Source organism: Peromyscus leucopus, chromosome 7 (assembly GCF_004664715.2).
Source record: "Peromyscus leucopus breed LL Stock chromosome 7, UCI_PerLeu_2.1, whole genome shotgun sequence".
NCBI lineage: Eukaryota > Metazoa > Chordata > Mammalia > Rodentia > Cricetidae > Peromyscus > Peromyscus leucopus.
In genome coordinates this window covers 85,009,405-85,025,209 of record NC_051069.1, presented here as the reverse complement: position 1 = coordinate 85,025,209, position 15,805 = coordinate 85,009,405, and the positions used below count along the sequence as shown (strand labels likewise).

At 38.8% G+C, this 15,805-nt stretch overlaps 1 protein-coding gene across 2 annotated transcripts in view; it reads left to right on the top strand.

Annotated features, from left to right (window-relative positions):
- Rasa2 (RAS p21 protein activator 2) overlaps positions 1-15,805 on the top strand; it is a 112,624-nt gene that overhangs the window by 86,809 nt on the left and 10,010 nt on the right. For both annotated transcript variants that reach the window (XM_028866033.2, XM_028866034.2), the window contains exons 17-19: positions 3,983-4,060; positions 7,543-7,616; positions 8,336-8,442. In XM_028866033.2, coding sequence (XP_028721866.1) covers positions 3,983-4,060; positions 7,543-7,616; positions 8,336-8,442 — 259 coding nt within the window. The remainder of the gene's footprint in view (positions 1-3,982; positions 4,061-7,542; positions 7,617-8,335; positions 8,443-15,805) is intronic.

Genomic DNA, 15,805 nt, shown 5'->3' with positions numbered 1-15,805 from the left:
CTAAACCAGAATTGAATCACATATATAGTATGTTGTAGCAAATCTAACCTTAAATTTTTTACTATCATATAAAAATCCATACCAATCCCAAAACATTTTGGAGACTTGTTGTGGCTTCCTTAGTCTAAAAAGAAGATATAATAATGAACCGTGTAAGAGTCCAAGAAAACGCTGAAGGAAGATCTCAGACTCAGATGGTATGCAAGAGCAAAGGGCATTTATTTACCAGCGTATACAAGGTCGTTCACCTGCACAAAATGGCGACAACCCTGAGAGGGCGTGCAGGCTCCTTTAGGTACGGTTAGGGGATTTCAGAAACAGTTAGGTCATCTCAAACATAATCGGTTAAGCAGGCAGCAGTTATATTAGTATGTTTTTGATAGGCTGAGTTTCTAGTTGTTTTATCTTTGGACATATTTGGGCAAGTCTGGGCTCATTTCAGGGGTTACAGAAACTGTTCTTTTTTTGGCCACTGTCTTGTAATACTACAGGGCTGAACAAGCCTTGTACATGTTTTCTCTCATTCCTGTTGTCAGGGTTCTTTGATTAATAGCCCTTTGTTTAAGAAACCGAAACATGTTTGCTCTTAAAAAAAACTGGGCCGGGGCGGTGGTGGCACATGCCTTTAATCCCAGCACTCGGGAGGCAGAGCCAGGTGGATCTCTGTGAGTTCGAGGCCAGCCTGGGCTACCAAGTGAGCTCCAGGAAAGGCGCAAAGCTACACAGAGAAACCCTGTCTCGAAAAACCAAAAAAAAAAAAACCAAAAAAAAACTGAAACCTAGATCTAGTTGTAAAATGGGGGAAATGTGGACCTCTCAAGAAAGCTCAGTAAAACTGGGAAATTTTACAGTTGTTGACTGGTTTTTTTTTGTTTTTTTTTTTTGGTTTTTTGAGACAGAGTTTCTCTGTGTAGTTTTGGTACCTGTCCTGGATCTCAAGCTGTAGACCAGGCCGGCCTCGAACTCACAGAGATCTGCCTGACTCTGCCTCCAGAGTTGTTTTTAATGTGGCGCTTTTACTCTTCGAGGAAAGGTCACAAGGCACAACAAAACCCATTATCAGAGCAGAGTTTTATTAGAAGGGAGGAACAGAAGAGAGCATGACCAGGCCTGTGGAAGACACGTGAAGAGAGAGAGAGAGTGTGTGGGGAGGAGAAGGAGAAGAGGGAGGGGAGGTGTCTGTGTCCCACTTCTTATGGATTCCCCTGCACATGCACATATGGGCTTACGGAGCTACACATGCATGTGCAGATTACGTGATCACGCTGAGCACAAATCACACAATCACTCAGTGCACAGATTACATAGGACCTAAGGCCCTTTGTTTGGCTACTGAACTCGTGTGGTCATGCAGCTGGGGGAATGGCCAGGAATCCCAACATTCCAGACTTTTTGCTTATTATAAAAAAGGCAGGTGAGCAGGAATAGGGGCGCTGTGTCTCCCAAAACTGCTTCCAGCTGACTCGGTGGGTGTCAGTTAACCCGGGGAGGGGGGGTTAAGGAAGGGAGCTTCCAGGGTAGCCAGGTGTCTTGGGATGGTGGGCTGCCATCTGCTGCCTTGGAGCTGTCCATCTTTCTGGCTTGGGACTCCGGCTGCTTGAGTCTGAGAGAGTGCTGGTGAGGCAGAGAAAAGCTTAGAAAAAAGAATTATTTTTTCTTATTTTTTTTTTCCTTTGGTGGGGTTCCGAGACCTGGAAAATTTGGGTTGTACTTATCTGAAGCAGATGCTAAGCATATGAGACCAGATGGATTCAAGCTGGTTTCTGGTGATCCTGTAACAATTAGCTGAGTAGTTAATTAGAAGAGGGAACCAGGAAGAGAAAAGCTTGTGGGCGAGACCTCATTCTTCTGGAATTGGGGACAAGGCAGTGGATCCTGGTGTCCTCTGGAACTTGAGAGAGAGCAGGGCCCTGTCTGTGTCACTGCAGATGAGAAGGAGAAGCACTGCTGAACGGTCTGGAGTGAGGCACATGGAGGGAACAATGAAATGAAAGCTCCTACCTTAGCTGGAAACTCTTCCCATTAGGTACCCCTGAAAGTACAATTAAGTGGAGGGGGTCTGGTGAGGTGGGTAAGGCTGTGTGTGTGTGGGGAGGAGAAGGAGAGGGAGGGGAGGTGTCTGTGTCCCACTTCTTATGGATTCCCCTGCACATGCACATATGGGCTTACGGAGCTACGCATGCATGTGCAGATTACATTATCATGCTCAGCACAAATTACACGATCACGCAGTGCACGGATTTCATAGGACGTGAGGCCCCTTACTTGGCTACTGAACTGTGCATGTGCTGTCATGCAGCTGGGGGAGTGGCCAGGAATCCCAACACCGAGTGCTGTTCGCCGCCGCTACCACCACCACCTGGCTCCACATGGTCTTCTTAAGATCAGGTGGTTAAGTCACGTGGCATGTACTCTTTAACCTTAGTAAAGATGGTTGCCAGCCAGGTGGCTGCTTACATCTTGATGAGGTCATTAGTCAAGATGGAGGAGAGCAACGTGGTTGCTATTTAAAAACATGTTTTCCTAATAGAAAATTCTCTTTTTTTTAATGGGAGTTGAATCTGAGTTACATACACATAGAGTTGAATCCAATTTACAGCACCGGAGCCTACACCAGGCCTTACCCCCACCCCATCCCCACCCCCACCCCGGCCCAAAGGAAATGGCTGTCATGCCACCTGACTATGTGTGGGCTGTTTGGTCACTAAAGGTAGCTCTTGTCAAGTGGATTTCCATTTCTTACTTGTCCTTTCAGACCTTTGAATAATGATGGCTTTTTACTTTGTATGCTAATTAAACCCTGTTCACTCACTTATAAGTACATTTTCAAAATCTGTATCAAATTTTCATTTTTTGTCATAATAATTATGCAAATTTATATATACAATGTGTTTTGATATGTATTTATATTGTATATTGGTCAAAAATATTTTAGACCAATTCTTCATATATATAAAATCTTACCATTTATTAAAGACAAAAAACATATTTACATGCTAATGAGATAAATATACTTGTTTATTTTCCTGTAAATAAATATTAGTTGAGTATGTGATACTGTAGGATATAATTTTTCAAAGTTGATCATATTTTGATTTTATGATCATTCAGTTTGCATAAACGTATAGTACAGAAGTATATTATAGGAAGCTAGAAAGATGGCTCAGCAGTCAAGAAGAGCACTGGCTGCTCTTCCAGAGATCCTGAGTTCACTTCCCAGCAACCACATGGTGGCTCACAACCATCTGTAATGAGATCTGATGCCCTCTTCTGGCGTAAAGTCATACATACAGATAGAACTTTCATACATTTAAAGAAAGAAGAAAAAAAGCGTGTTACATAAACACACTGGCAGAAGTATATTTAAGGCCATTTTAAAAATTGTTGGAAATTCTGCCCTTATCTCAAGCCATAGTTTACTTAATGTTTGTTGGAGTTTTGTTTGGTTTTGGAATTTATTTGTAGTTTGTTTGTTTAGTGAAACTTAAGTCAGCAACTTAAGCAGCTAAGCATTCTAATATAACAAAATCCAAAACTACTAATTTAATACAGGCTGACTGATGAAGTGGGAAAAGATTTTGAGTCTTTGTTTTCTGTAATTAAACCATTATATTTCTGTTAGAGCAAAAGCTTTCCTATCTAGTAAAAATAGCTCAGTTCCTGATCTACAGTAGCCCAGAGCTGTGTGCTGAGGTCTCCAGACAGCAGTGGTTAGTGGTGTGTGATGTGTTAGCGTGCATGGTGCAAAGCATGACCGTGGCGTGAGCAGAAGTAAAGCTGTAGTGACGCAGTACCGTGCAGCATGGGGGACACTGCCGAAAACAGCTCGGAGTCATGGCACATTAGGTTTTGAATTAGTTCTTACGGCTGTGCTTTCAGAAACTCTGCTGACACATGTCGTGACCCCTGGTGGGCTCACGACTAACAGTTAAGAAGCTGTGTGTATTTAACATATACAAATCCTGTGTTTGTTTTTTCATAGTCTCGGTCCAAAAAATCAGTCATGTGTGAATTTCTCAAAATGTTTCAAGAGGAGAGATATTTTACAGACGTGAAAAAGGTATGGTTGTTTTATTTTGGAAATAGGAAACTTTCTTGTCATCTAGCATAAGTAAATTAACATCTCATTCTTCCAATCTCCAATTTAGTATATATATATATATATATATATATATATATATATATATATATATGTTTAAACTGTCAATCAAGAAGTCTATCTTTAAAGCTGTGAGATAAGCAAGTCTTAACAATGTCTGCTGTTGCCATTGGTGTTGTAGCTATAGAAAAACAGATTTCTAGGAGGTTTCTCAACTGCAGCACTATTAACATTTGGGGCTGGGTAGTTCTTGATTTTAAGAGCTAGCCTTTAAATTGTAGGATATTTAGCAATATCCCTGAATTAAATACCAGTAACATATCCCCAGTTTTGAAGACCAGAAATACTTTTAGCTATTGCTAGATGTCCTCCAGAGGACAGAATTACCTCTTGTTGAGACCTTTGGTCTAGGAGTCAAGCCTAACAGTACTTGTTGTGGAGTGGAATGGGTGAGTGCTCAGTTGCCATAATGAGACAAAATGGGCCAGCAGGATGACTCAGCAGGCAAAGGCACCTGTTGTGGAGCCTGATGACCTGGGGTTGATCTCTGGGAGCCACATGGTTGGAAGGAGGGACCCAACTCCCACAATTTGTCCTCTCACTTCCATATGCATGTTGTGACACACACATATACCCACATACATCCACACAAAATAATAAAAATGTAAAGTAGTGTTTTCAGTGATTTAGTGAATGTTTATGTTAGCAATTGGAGGAAAGCAACTAGAAATGAAAATTTACAAATGCCTGAAGTATATAGCATGGTAATATAGAAGGTAAATAAGGCCTTCAACGTGTAAAAAGGTATGTGATTAGAAACTGAGAGTAATTTTTAAGCCTTTAATTTCTTGGCCCTTGACTCCTTAATCATCCATATAAAATACAGTATTATAAATCTGGAAAACTTAGAAAGAAACATTATTTAATATATCTAAACTAAACTTGAAGAAAGTACAGTGTCTTCATTATCACAATCCTAACTCAGTGAACCAAATTAGCAAGTACAGTCTTTAGCCTGTTCAGTTGTTATAGTATTATTTGCAGTTGATGGCCAAGAACATGTTTTACTAAAGTATGTGTTTGGACTTTTAAAATACTTTCACAGGAACTCCATAAGGAAAAATTCTGGTACCAGATAGGTTTTTGTTTTGTTTTTTTCAAGACAGAGTCTCACTATATAGCTCTGACTATCCTGGAACTTACTATATAGACCAGGCTGGCCTCAAACTCTGAGATAACTATTTGCCTCTACCTCGTAAATGCTGGGATTAAAGCTGTGCACCACTGTGCTGAGCCTAGACTTTTCCTTTTTTCTCTAGAATAATGTAAATTCACCTAAAACTTTTTTAAGCGATTATTGAAGGCTCTTGAAAATTTTTTAAAATAACATTTTTATTTCGGGGACATTGTTGAAGCATTTGGGGGACAGTAGAGTTAGACTTAACAAGATTATGATATGCTAGCTTTTGTGTTTGAGTTATTTTTCTACATCTAATAACCTAGGCTATGGTGATATCTGTTCTCCGCCCCTTATATAATCAGAATGTGCTAATTGATAATACCAGTTATCAGTTGATAATACCAGGGGGAAGTGCGTTTAAGAGTGCAAGAGTGTGTGGGGTTTTTGTTTTTGTTTTGTTTGTTTATTTGTTTGTTTTTGTTTTTCGAGACAGGGTTTCTCTGTGTAGTTTTGCACCTTTCCTGGAACTCACTCTGTAGCCCAGGCTGGCCTCAAACTCACAGAGATCTGACTGCCTCTGCCTCCTGAGTGCTCGGATTAAAGGCGTGTACCACCACCGCCCAGCCTTAAGTGTGTTTCTAATCTGCCTCTGAGTCACCTACACACATTCAGATAGATTCTCACCATAGTATAGATTCTCACCGGAGTACATTTACTATCTCTCACATTCAGATAGATTCTCATCGTAGTACATTTACGATCTCATTTATATCTGTAGATCTGAGGTAGCATAAGATAATTTGCCCTAAGTTTTTTTTTTTTTTTTTTTTTTTTTTTTTTTTGGTTTTTCGAGACAGGGTTTCTCTGTGTAGCTTTGCGCCTTTCCTGGAACTCGCTTTGGAGACCAGGCTGGCCTCGAACTCACAGAGATCCGCCTGCCTCTGCCTCCCGAGTGCTGGGATTAAAGGCGTGAGCCACCACTGCCCGGCTTGCTCTAAGATCTTAAAGTGTGTGTGTGTGTCCCCACACATGTGTTTGTCTGTGTGTCTTTCTGTCTCTAGATTTGTTGTTAGAGTTTTCCTGCCTGGCCCACGGTCAGGACAAATACACAGAGTATTTTGCATTGTGACAAACAAACACTAATGTGTGTGATTGTTGCATATTACCAAAAGAGCTAGTTCATATAGTCTGCTCCCATTATTACTTGAAGTTCTGAAAAACTGAATTCTGAAGACTGCTGGTTCCAGAGATTTTTACATGCAGGGCTATGAACCTTTCTGATAGGTCAGGTAACACCAGACTATGGAATGAGCCAAATTTGACCTGCAGTCTGTTTTTATAAGAAACAGAGTTATGAAATAAAACATAGTAGAAGTCTTGTGTAACCAACAAAGCCTACCATTTGCTGGCTATTCATAGGAAACTTGCTGATTTCTATTATATATAACTGATGACCTGACAAATGAGACAACCTGAAATCAAATGAGTATTTACAAACTTCCTATGCAGAATATAAGAATGTGGCTCAAGAACATTTGTAATGTCAATGGCTAGAAACAGGAAGTGACCCAGAGTTATTTCTATAGGGAAATCCATTTAGAATTGTAAGTTAAGAATAAACTTTTAAAAATACCTTTCATTTGTAAGTTAAGAACTTTCTATATTATTTTATAGATAACTGTAGAATGAGCCTCTTTAATCCAAGATGCTCTAAAATCTGAAATACTGGAATATCCAAAACTCCTTGAATGGATATGATGTCGCAATGGAAAATTCCACACGACCTCATGTGATAGGTCACAAAGTGCAGGTTTAGTAAAAATACTGTATAAAACTACCGTTAGGCTGGGCGGTGGTGGCACATGCCTTTAATCCCAGCACTCAGGAGGCAGAGGCAGGTGGATCTCTGTTATTTCGAGGCCAGCCTGAACTACAGAGTGAGCTCCAAAGCTCTACAGAGAAACTCTGTCTCAAAAAAAAAAAAAACAAAAAAACTACCTTTAGGTTATGTATATGAATTTTGTTTAGACATGAGTCCAGTCTCCAAGATATCTTACCATATATGCAAATATTTCAGAACCCTAAATCTAAAGCACTTTGGCCCTGAGCATTTTGTATAAAAGAGATTCTCAACCTGCATTATATATACTCTTTAATAATGAAGAATTTCCTAATATAATCAATGACGTGTAAGATGAGACAATTTTTTATGAAATACCTTATTTATTCACATACTGTAATACTTTCCCATCTCCCCATTTAGTTCTTAGATGAAATTTCGTCTACTGGAACTAAAGAGTCCAGCGGCACGAGTGAGCCTGTGCATCTGAAAGAAGGGTAATTTATTAAATGAGACATTAAGTTATATTTCACTGTAGACAGTAAGTACAAAACATGGGTCTGAGAGTGAAGAAACATGAGTTTTCATTTCTGTTCCAGAACTTCCTAAGCTTCTTCACTCAGGTAAATCACTGTCTCTACCTGTCAGCTCCATGTCATAGGGCAGCACTCACTGACTGCACAGTCCCAGGGTTCTGCACTTGAGAGATAGCTCTGGTCAGCTGGTTATTACTAGGCATTAATGGGATGAAAATGACTTATCTGGACCCTTTTTATTCTGTATAGCACAGTTTTAAAAATACATTACTTAGGGGCTAGAGAGATGGCTCAGTGATTAAGAGCATTGGCTGCTTTTGTAGAGGACCTGGGTTCAATTCCCAGCACCCACACAATAGCTCACAACTGTCTGTAACTCCAATTCCGGGAGATCTGATGCCTTCTGACCTCCCCAGGTACTGCACACATGTGCATAGACATCATGTGGGCTAAACACCATACCTAAAAGTAAAACTAAAACTACCCTACATTAATTAAAGACTATTTCCTCAGTCTGACCTAAGTAAAATACATGAGTCATCAGCAGAAGTCACTGATGTACACTAATAATCATACATGACTACCAATGTCCTCTAACAGTAAGGGTCAGTTCTTTGTTTCAGGTGGACAGTTTTAATCTTTAAGACTAAATGTTTATTTTATGTCTGTTATGTTGGCAGTGAGATGTACAAAAGGGCTCAAGGAAGAACCCGTATTGGAAAAAAGAATTTCAAGAAACGGTGGTTCTGCTTGACAAGCAGAGAGCTCACCTACCACAAACAGCCAGGTAGAGTTGTGTTTGTGCTTTATTGTGGCTTTACTCTTCTAGTCCTTGGTGCTGCAGTAAGTAAATCATTGCACAGTGAACGGTGCAGAGTTTCTCACGGTGACACAACTAAACTGGAGTGTTTATTTTATCACGTTGTGTGGGATGTGCTAAAACTATAACATAAAAGAACTGGACTTGGTAAGTAAAACAGCATAGCAATAAAAGCAGAAAGGTACAGGGTTAACAGAGTAACTAACAATCACAAACATTCAGCATGTCAAGGTGTTCAGGGGGGGTTTGAAGTCCCATCACATCTGATCAGTAAATACTTACTAAGAGTGTCTCCTATAAATTCCACATTGATGACATAAACATCTGACATAGGATACTTTAAGAGAATATTGAGTGCTTCACTGGAGATTAGTGAGTAGTAGAATGATTGGGGAGAGAGATTTTTAAAGAGGTGGGGTCTTGCATCAGCCTCCCAAATGTCGGGTACTACTGGTATGCACTGCTGTATCAGCTAAGAGAATTATTTTTGTATACACACACACATATGAGCAACTTAACCAGAATGAATGAATATCCACATATATACATATATATTATATATCCAAGTATATTAGTAAGAAATTTTTTAGAATGTATTGCATTTTAGGCACCCAGATAGCTTGTTATAGTACATAAATATGTAGCTAAAGATCAGTAAGCTTACCTTTCCAAAGTGTTTTTTGTTTGTTTGTTTGTTTGTTTGTTTGTTTTTTCGAGACAGGGTTTCTCTGTGTAGCTTTGCGCCTTTCCTGGAACTCACTTGGTAGCCCAGGCTGGCCTCGAACTCACAGAGATCTGCCTGCCTCTGCCTCCCGAGTGCTGGGATTAAAGGCGTGCGCCACCACCGCCCGGCTCCAAAGTGTTTTTAAAGCTGACTTCAAATATTTCAGAATTCTGCCTTATACTGAATTTTATATTCACCTGCCAGGCTGGTGGCACAGGGCTTTAATCCCAGCATTTGAGAGGCAGAGGCAGGAGGATCTCGGTGAGTTTGAGGCCAGCCTGGTCTACAAACTGAGTTCCAGGACAGCCAGGACTATTACATGGAGAAACCCTGTCTGAAAAACCAAGTAAATAAATATTCTCAGCTGTGGTATAGCATTGTTGTTCATCATGTTTATATTAATAGTACTAGTAAGCCAGGCATGGTGGTGTTCCTTTAATCCTGGCAGAGGCAGGATTCAAAGCTAGCCTGGTCTATGCATAGTGAGTTCTAGGACAGCCAGGGTTACATATGGAGAGATTCTGTCTCAAACAAACAAACAAAAACCAGGAATAATAATAATAGTGCAATAAAATAAAACATGAGGTATAAGTCATTTTCTGTGAATAAACAAGTTATTTCTTCCTCAAAGCACTGTCTAGTCCAAGCCAGTATTCCAAAGTCTGCTTGTTATAACATCCTTTAAGTCAGATGGTATCATGGTGCCTTTCTTCTGAGAATCCCACGTATATACACATAGACATGGAATTTGCATATGAATTTCATGGACCTCGTAAGCCCAACGTACACCTACAGTTGTCAGGTTTAGCCTTTGTTCTGTCCACTAATGGTAAAGGGATAGACTTCATAGAATATTGGAACCATGAGAATGGATATATTGGAGCTTTGTTGTTTTTGTGTTGGAGGAAATACACAAATGAGATTGTGAGATTGTATACCAAAGCATGCAGTTCTAAGCATTCATGATTGTTGTTTTAACTGTTTTGATAGATTTTTCCAAAGTGTATTACATGCTTTCCTGCCTTCTAAAAAAGAATTCATTGAACATAAGTTAACATTTTCTGGTTGACTTGGGATGATCATTGGTAATGTTAATTATATATAGTGTCCTAGTTACTGCATTTTCAGAGTCCCTGAGAGTGGGTGTTGCTATTTTTTCCAGTTAAACATCTTAGACTGCTGTGCTTTTTGTGTTCTTGTGTTTGCTTTGTACAGTTTAAATTACTATAATCTCATCATTGCCTTTTTTGATGTGATGGAGTCAAGTGAGCTGCTGATATTCCAGCTTCTTCATGTCGCATACAGCCTCATCTTGCATTCATTATGGGACTTCACCAGACTAGCTCTTATGGTTTCTTTAATGTCCATGGTTCTGTACATACTACATAGAAATCTTTCCTTCTTCAGGTCTATGATCTGATGTCCTGTAAGCCTCAGATCAAGTATCAACTCTTCATTGACGTCATTTTAGGTCTCTAGCCACTTAGCTGCCTATTTAATAGGAACATCTAGCACACTGGCCATTACATTTCATCTCTCTTCCCCTGCTCTCTAAGATTTTTAGTGCTAACAATTACGTTACTAACATAAAAGCAGTTAGTAAATATTCTTCAAAGAACATCAGGTCTTCAAATATGCTATTGCCTGAGTTACTTTAGTAACCACTACTTTGAATTCTGAAGTTTTAACCAAGTTTACTAGTGAAATTTGTAGTAAACCCATCTTTGAAATACTTCTGTGGGATTTGCTTAGATATTGTATGTTCTTAAGACCTAGTATCTGTTGGTACATACAGCTTCCCTAAGCATACACTCTCAGTACATTTAGGTTGACTGGACTTTTGCCTGCTCATGTTTTCCAACATGAGGCTCTCCAGGGTGTGTGTGTGTGTGTGTGTGTGTGTGTGTGTGTGTGTGTGTGTTTCTTAATAGCTGAAGAACCAAATAAATCATTAACTCAATTATGCAAATATTTTCAGCTAAACATATTTTACTGGGCACCTACTATATGCCAGAGGTGAAGGACAGAACAGTAGTGAAGAAGACATACTAAAACCCAGTTCTTACTCAACTTACAATTAGTACTGATAGACAATAAGCCAAAATTTTTTTTTAATTATAATAATCCAAGGCACAGGAGATACTGGCTTGGACCAGTTGATAGCAGTAGGGATAGTAAAAACAATCCCATTCTGAATCAATTTCAAAGGTAGTACTCAGAGAATCTGGGAATTAAATATGAGGAGTGAGGAAAAGACAGAAACATTTTGAGGATTTGGGCAAAAGCAACTGAAAGGATGGTATTACCTTTTTATAAATAGACAAATGAAAACTGAGGATGTAGTTCAGTTGATAGATTGCTCAAGCTGACATGCTCAAAGCCCTGGTTTCAGCAGCAGCAGGACATAAACTTGGAATGGCAGCCCACACCTGTAATCCCAGCACTTGGAAAATAGAGGCAAGAGAATCAGAAATTCGAGGTAATTACTTGGCTATGTCATGAGTTCAAGGCCAACCTGGGTTATATGAGAGCTTATCTTTTAAATACACACACATAGAGTTCTGGTAGTAATGGAGAATTTAATATAAACTAACGTTCTCATAATGTTAGACAACTAACTGAAGAATTTGACCCTTGTAAGAAAAGAATCATTCTGGCTAAGATTTCTATTGTCATGACCACCTACAAAAGCACTACAAAAAGATAGCTAAATTCATGCAAAAACATACTGTTTGGCTTCAGGTGTCAAAGGATCAAGTTTGAAGGTTTCCAGAAAGCCTGGAAATTGAGGAAACAAGAGAAGGGATCCTTCAGATTGTGTGTAAACTGCCCTGAAATCCTTAACTGAGTAGATACTTAGGTAAGAAGAAAAATTCAGAGAGGCTAATGGGGAGCAATAACTGTAAAAGAACAATGTATAGCATGAACAAATTATAGCTCAGGGAGATCAGTTACCAATACAAATGTTTTAGGGATAGTAATTAAATCTGTTTTCAGTATACAGTGAAATGTTGACAGCTTGAAACGGCAAACACAGTCAAGAGAGAAAAATGCAGTGGGGTGTGTCCCAGATAGGCTGTGTGCTTAGAAATAGGCATATGGTAGGCAAAGATAAAACTTTGTAAACAGGAACAAAGAATACATTACTATGCATACAGAAGAGCAACTGTACATTTGACTATTAGCTTTTCCTAGAAAGCAATCAGAACCAAAGACAGTGGAATGTTATCTTTAAAGTACTGAAAAAGAAAAAAAAAATTAACTTAGAAATAGCCTAGTAAAAATTTTTCATCAAATATGAAAATATCCTTTCAATAAATAAAAGATGGGGATTGATTGTGAACAGTCCTCATGGTAGGAGATTGTAAAGGAGAGTCTTCCAAGGTGAAGAGAAATAACACCAAATGGAAATGGAGATACATAAGAAGAATGGAGAGCACAGGAAGTGGTTGATATGTGTATAAATGTAGAATGATTAGTTTCAAGAAGTAACTGCTGATTTATAGCATATCTAAATGTGAAATATGTGGCAAGAATGTCATAATAGAAGGGGATAGAGAAAATTATCTTTCATCTTAAGAAGAAAGACAAGAATTAATTTTAAGTAGACTGTGATGAGTTAAGACTATATAATGTCAAGTATGGTGGTACACATCTTTAACTCCAGCACTCAGGAGGCAGAGGCAATCGTATTTCTGTGGGTTCAAGGCCAGCCTGGTCTACATAGTTCCAGGACAGCCAGGGCTACATAGTGAGACCCTGTCTCAAAACAGACTACATATTATGACCAAAGCTTAGAAAGAAATGGATATATTAAGTCTGTCCCCTCCTTCCCATTCAGAAAGTAACTAAAGATGTCAAGGGGGAAAGCATCAGAAATTAGAACAGACAGCAAAATGGTGGTTTATACTCAACCATATTAATAATTACAGTAAGTATAAGGAAGCTATTTTAATGGAAACTGCCAGACTAGATGTTCTAACAAACAAGATCTTGAGAAATATGTTCTATAACATATGCATCTTAAATGTAAAAGCACAGATAACTTGAAAGTAATTGGGTAGAGAAAAAGATGATGGTGTGAAGATGAGCAATAATCATAGTAGACTTCAGAACAGCTATTCCCAAGTAAATGTAGACATAATCTGGAATGATAAAAAAAGGCTTTCACAGGGAAAGGTAATGTCCTAAGTGTGTGCACACCTGTTAACAGCTTGTTAAATGTGTGTTGGGAAAGAGAGTTAAGACAAACAAATCCACAATTATAAATTAAATATTTAAATGCTTTTCTCTAATTAACTGTCAAAATAGACAAAAACGAAAATCAGTAAAAATATAGAAACTTGAAACACTACACTCAGTCACCTTGATCAAATTCACATGTATGGCACATTACACAAAACAAAGAGAATACACAATCTTTTCGATCAGATTGGAGCATTTACTAAATAGACCAAATACTAAGTTTCAGTACATATCAGAAAGGTAACATTGTACAAAATGTTCTCTGATAACATAACTAAAACTATATATCTAGAAAAACGCACGTGCGCACGCGCGCGCGCACACACCCCAAGTATTTGGAAGTTAATATGCCTCTAAGTAACCTACAGGTCAAAGAAATTCAGAAGTACTTTTAAGGTATATAAATTATAATGAAAATATGTCAAACAACAAAGTTGTAGAATATGACTAAAGCGGTATTTAGTGAAAATAAATTGTTTTAAGTATTTCTATTAACAAGAAAAGTCTTCTTTTTTTTTTTTTTTTTTTTTTTTTTTTTTAAACATTTCATGTGTATGGCGGAGTATTTTGCTTGCATATATGTCTGGTGCTTGATGTCCAAGGAGGCCGGAAGAGGGCACCAGATCCTCAGGAATAAGAGTTATGAGTGTGTGAGCTGCCATACTGTGTTCCTAACCACTAACACATCTCTCCAGTCCTAACGAGGAAAGTCTTTAAGACCTTGGGTGAGGCCAAGACTTCTTACAGATATATCAAAAGTGTAGTCCTGAAAGAAAAATATTAACAAATTTGACTTCATCACAATTCAAAACAGGAGATCCCCGAGGCAAGTCAGCTAGCTAGACTAGCTGGAACTAGTGTGCTCCAGACTCAGTGAGAAACACTGCCTGGGTAAATGAAGTGGAGAGCTGTTGAGGAAATACACTATATTTCCTCAGGTCACCTTCAAGTGTTCACCTGTACGAGCCTATACATTTACCTACACAGAAATACACTATATACACACATAAAACACTACATACACATGAAAATAAGAAAAAAAAGGTGATGCCAGGCAGTGGTGGTGCATGCTTTTAATCTCAGCACTTGGGAGGCAGAAGCAGATGGATCTTTGTGTGTTTGAGGCCAGCCTGGTCTACAGAGCAAGTTCCAGGACAGCCAAGGTTACACAGAGAAACTCTGTCTCACAAAAAAAAAAAAGGGGGGGGGTTGTGGGGGGGAGATAATGAAAAGATAAAAACAGGAGACTAGAAAGTACTTTGAGAGGCTAGAGAGATGACTAGATGGTTAAGAGCACTTGCTGCTTTTTCAGAGGACCCAGTTTCAATTTCCAGCACCCACTTGATGGCTCATAACCCTCCATAACTCAAGTTGCAAGGGACTGAGCACCCTCTTCTGAGCTTTGTGGCCAGCAGATACATACGCATACATGCAAGCAAAATATACCCACACATTAAATAAAACTGGAAAAAAATTTAAAAAGAAAATACTTTCAAAACATGTATCTGATAAAATTTATAACCAGAATTTTTTTAATTAAAGAATAAACACAAAACATAGGCGGCTAATAAACACATGAAAAGAATATTAAAGCTACAGTGAGATACTGTTTCACACCACCAAGAATGTTTATAATAGGACTAGGGATGTAGCTCAATGGTAGAACATTTGCCTATCATGTTCAAGGCTGTTGGTAAATCCTTGCAAAAAATAAATAAGTAAGACAAGACCAAATGTTTGTAAGACTATGGGGGAATAGAAGCCTCCATACATTTCTAGTGGGAATATGGTAGTAGTAGTACAGTCACTTTGGAAAGCAGTTTGACAAGTTCTTAAAAAGTTAACTGTGGGTGGGTGGTAGTGGTCCACATCTTTAATCCCAGCACTCAGAAGGCAGAGGCAGGCAGATCTTTGTGAGTTCGAGGCTACAGAGAGAGTTCCAAGACAGGCTCCAAAGCTACATAGAGAAACCCTGTGTAGATCTCCCCCCCCTCCCCCCCCGCCCAAAAAAAGTTAACTGAATGAGAGGGCAAGGAAAAACAAAATGATCAACCAGTGTTCCGTGGCAGTTCAGTTCTTGGTTATCTACCCCAAAAGAAATGAGAGCAGATGCCCAAAGAGACTTCAGTGCTTGTTTAGGCGAGTATTACTTAGAATAGCCAAAAACTTGGACCAATCTAATGTCCACTTGGTGAATGTGTTCTACCCATTCAGTAGAGTCCTTTGCTTCTTTACATTATGTTTTAATGATTTTCAGTGGTGTATCAATTTTCCAGATTTCTTTACCCAACATAATTTTTTAGAAAACCTTTTTTTTTTTTTTTAGATTCATTACAATTACAGGAACAGTTCCTTGAGGAA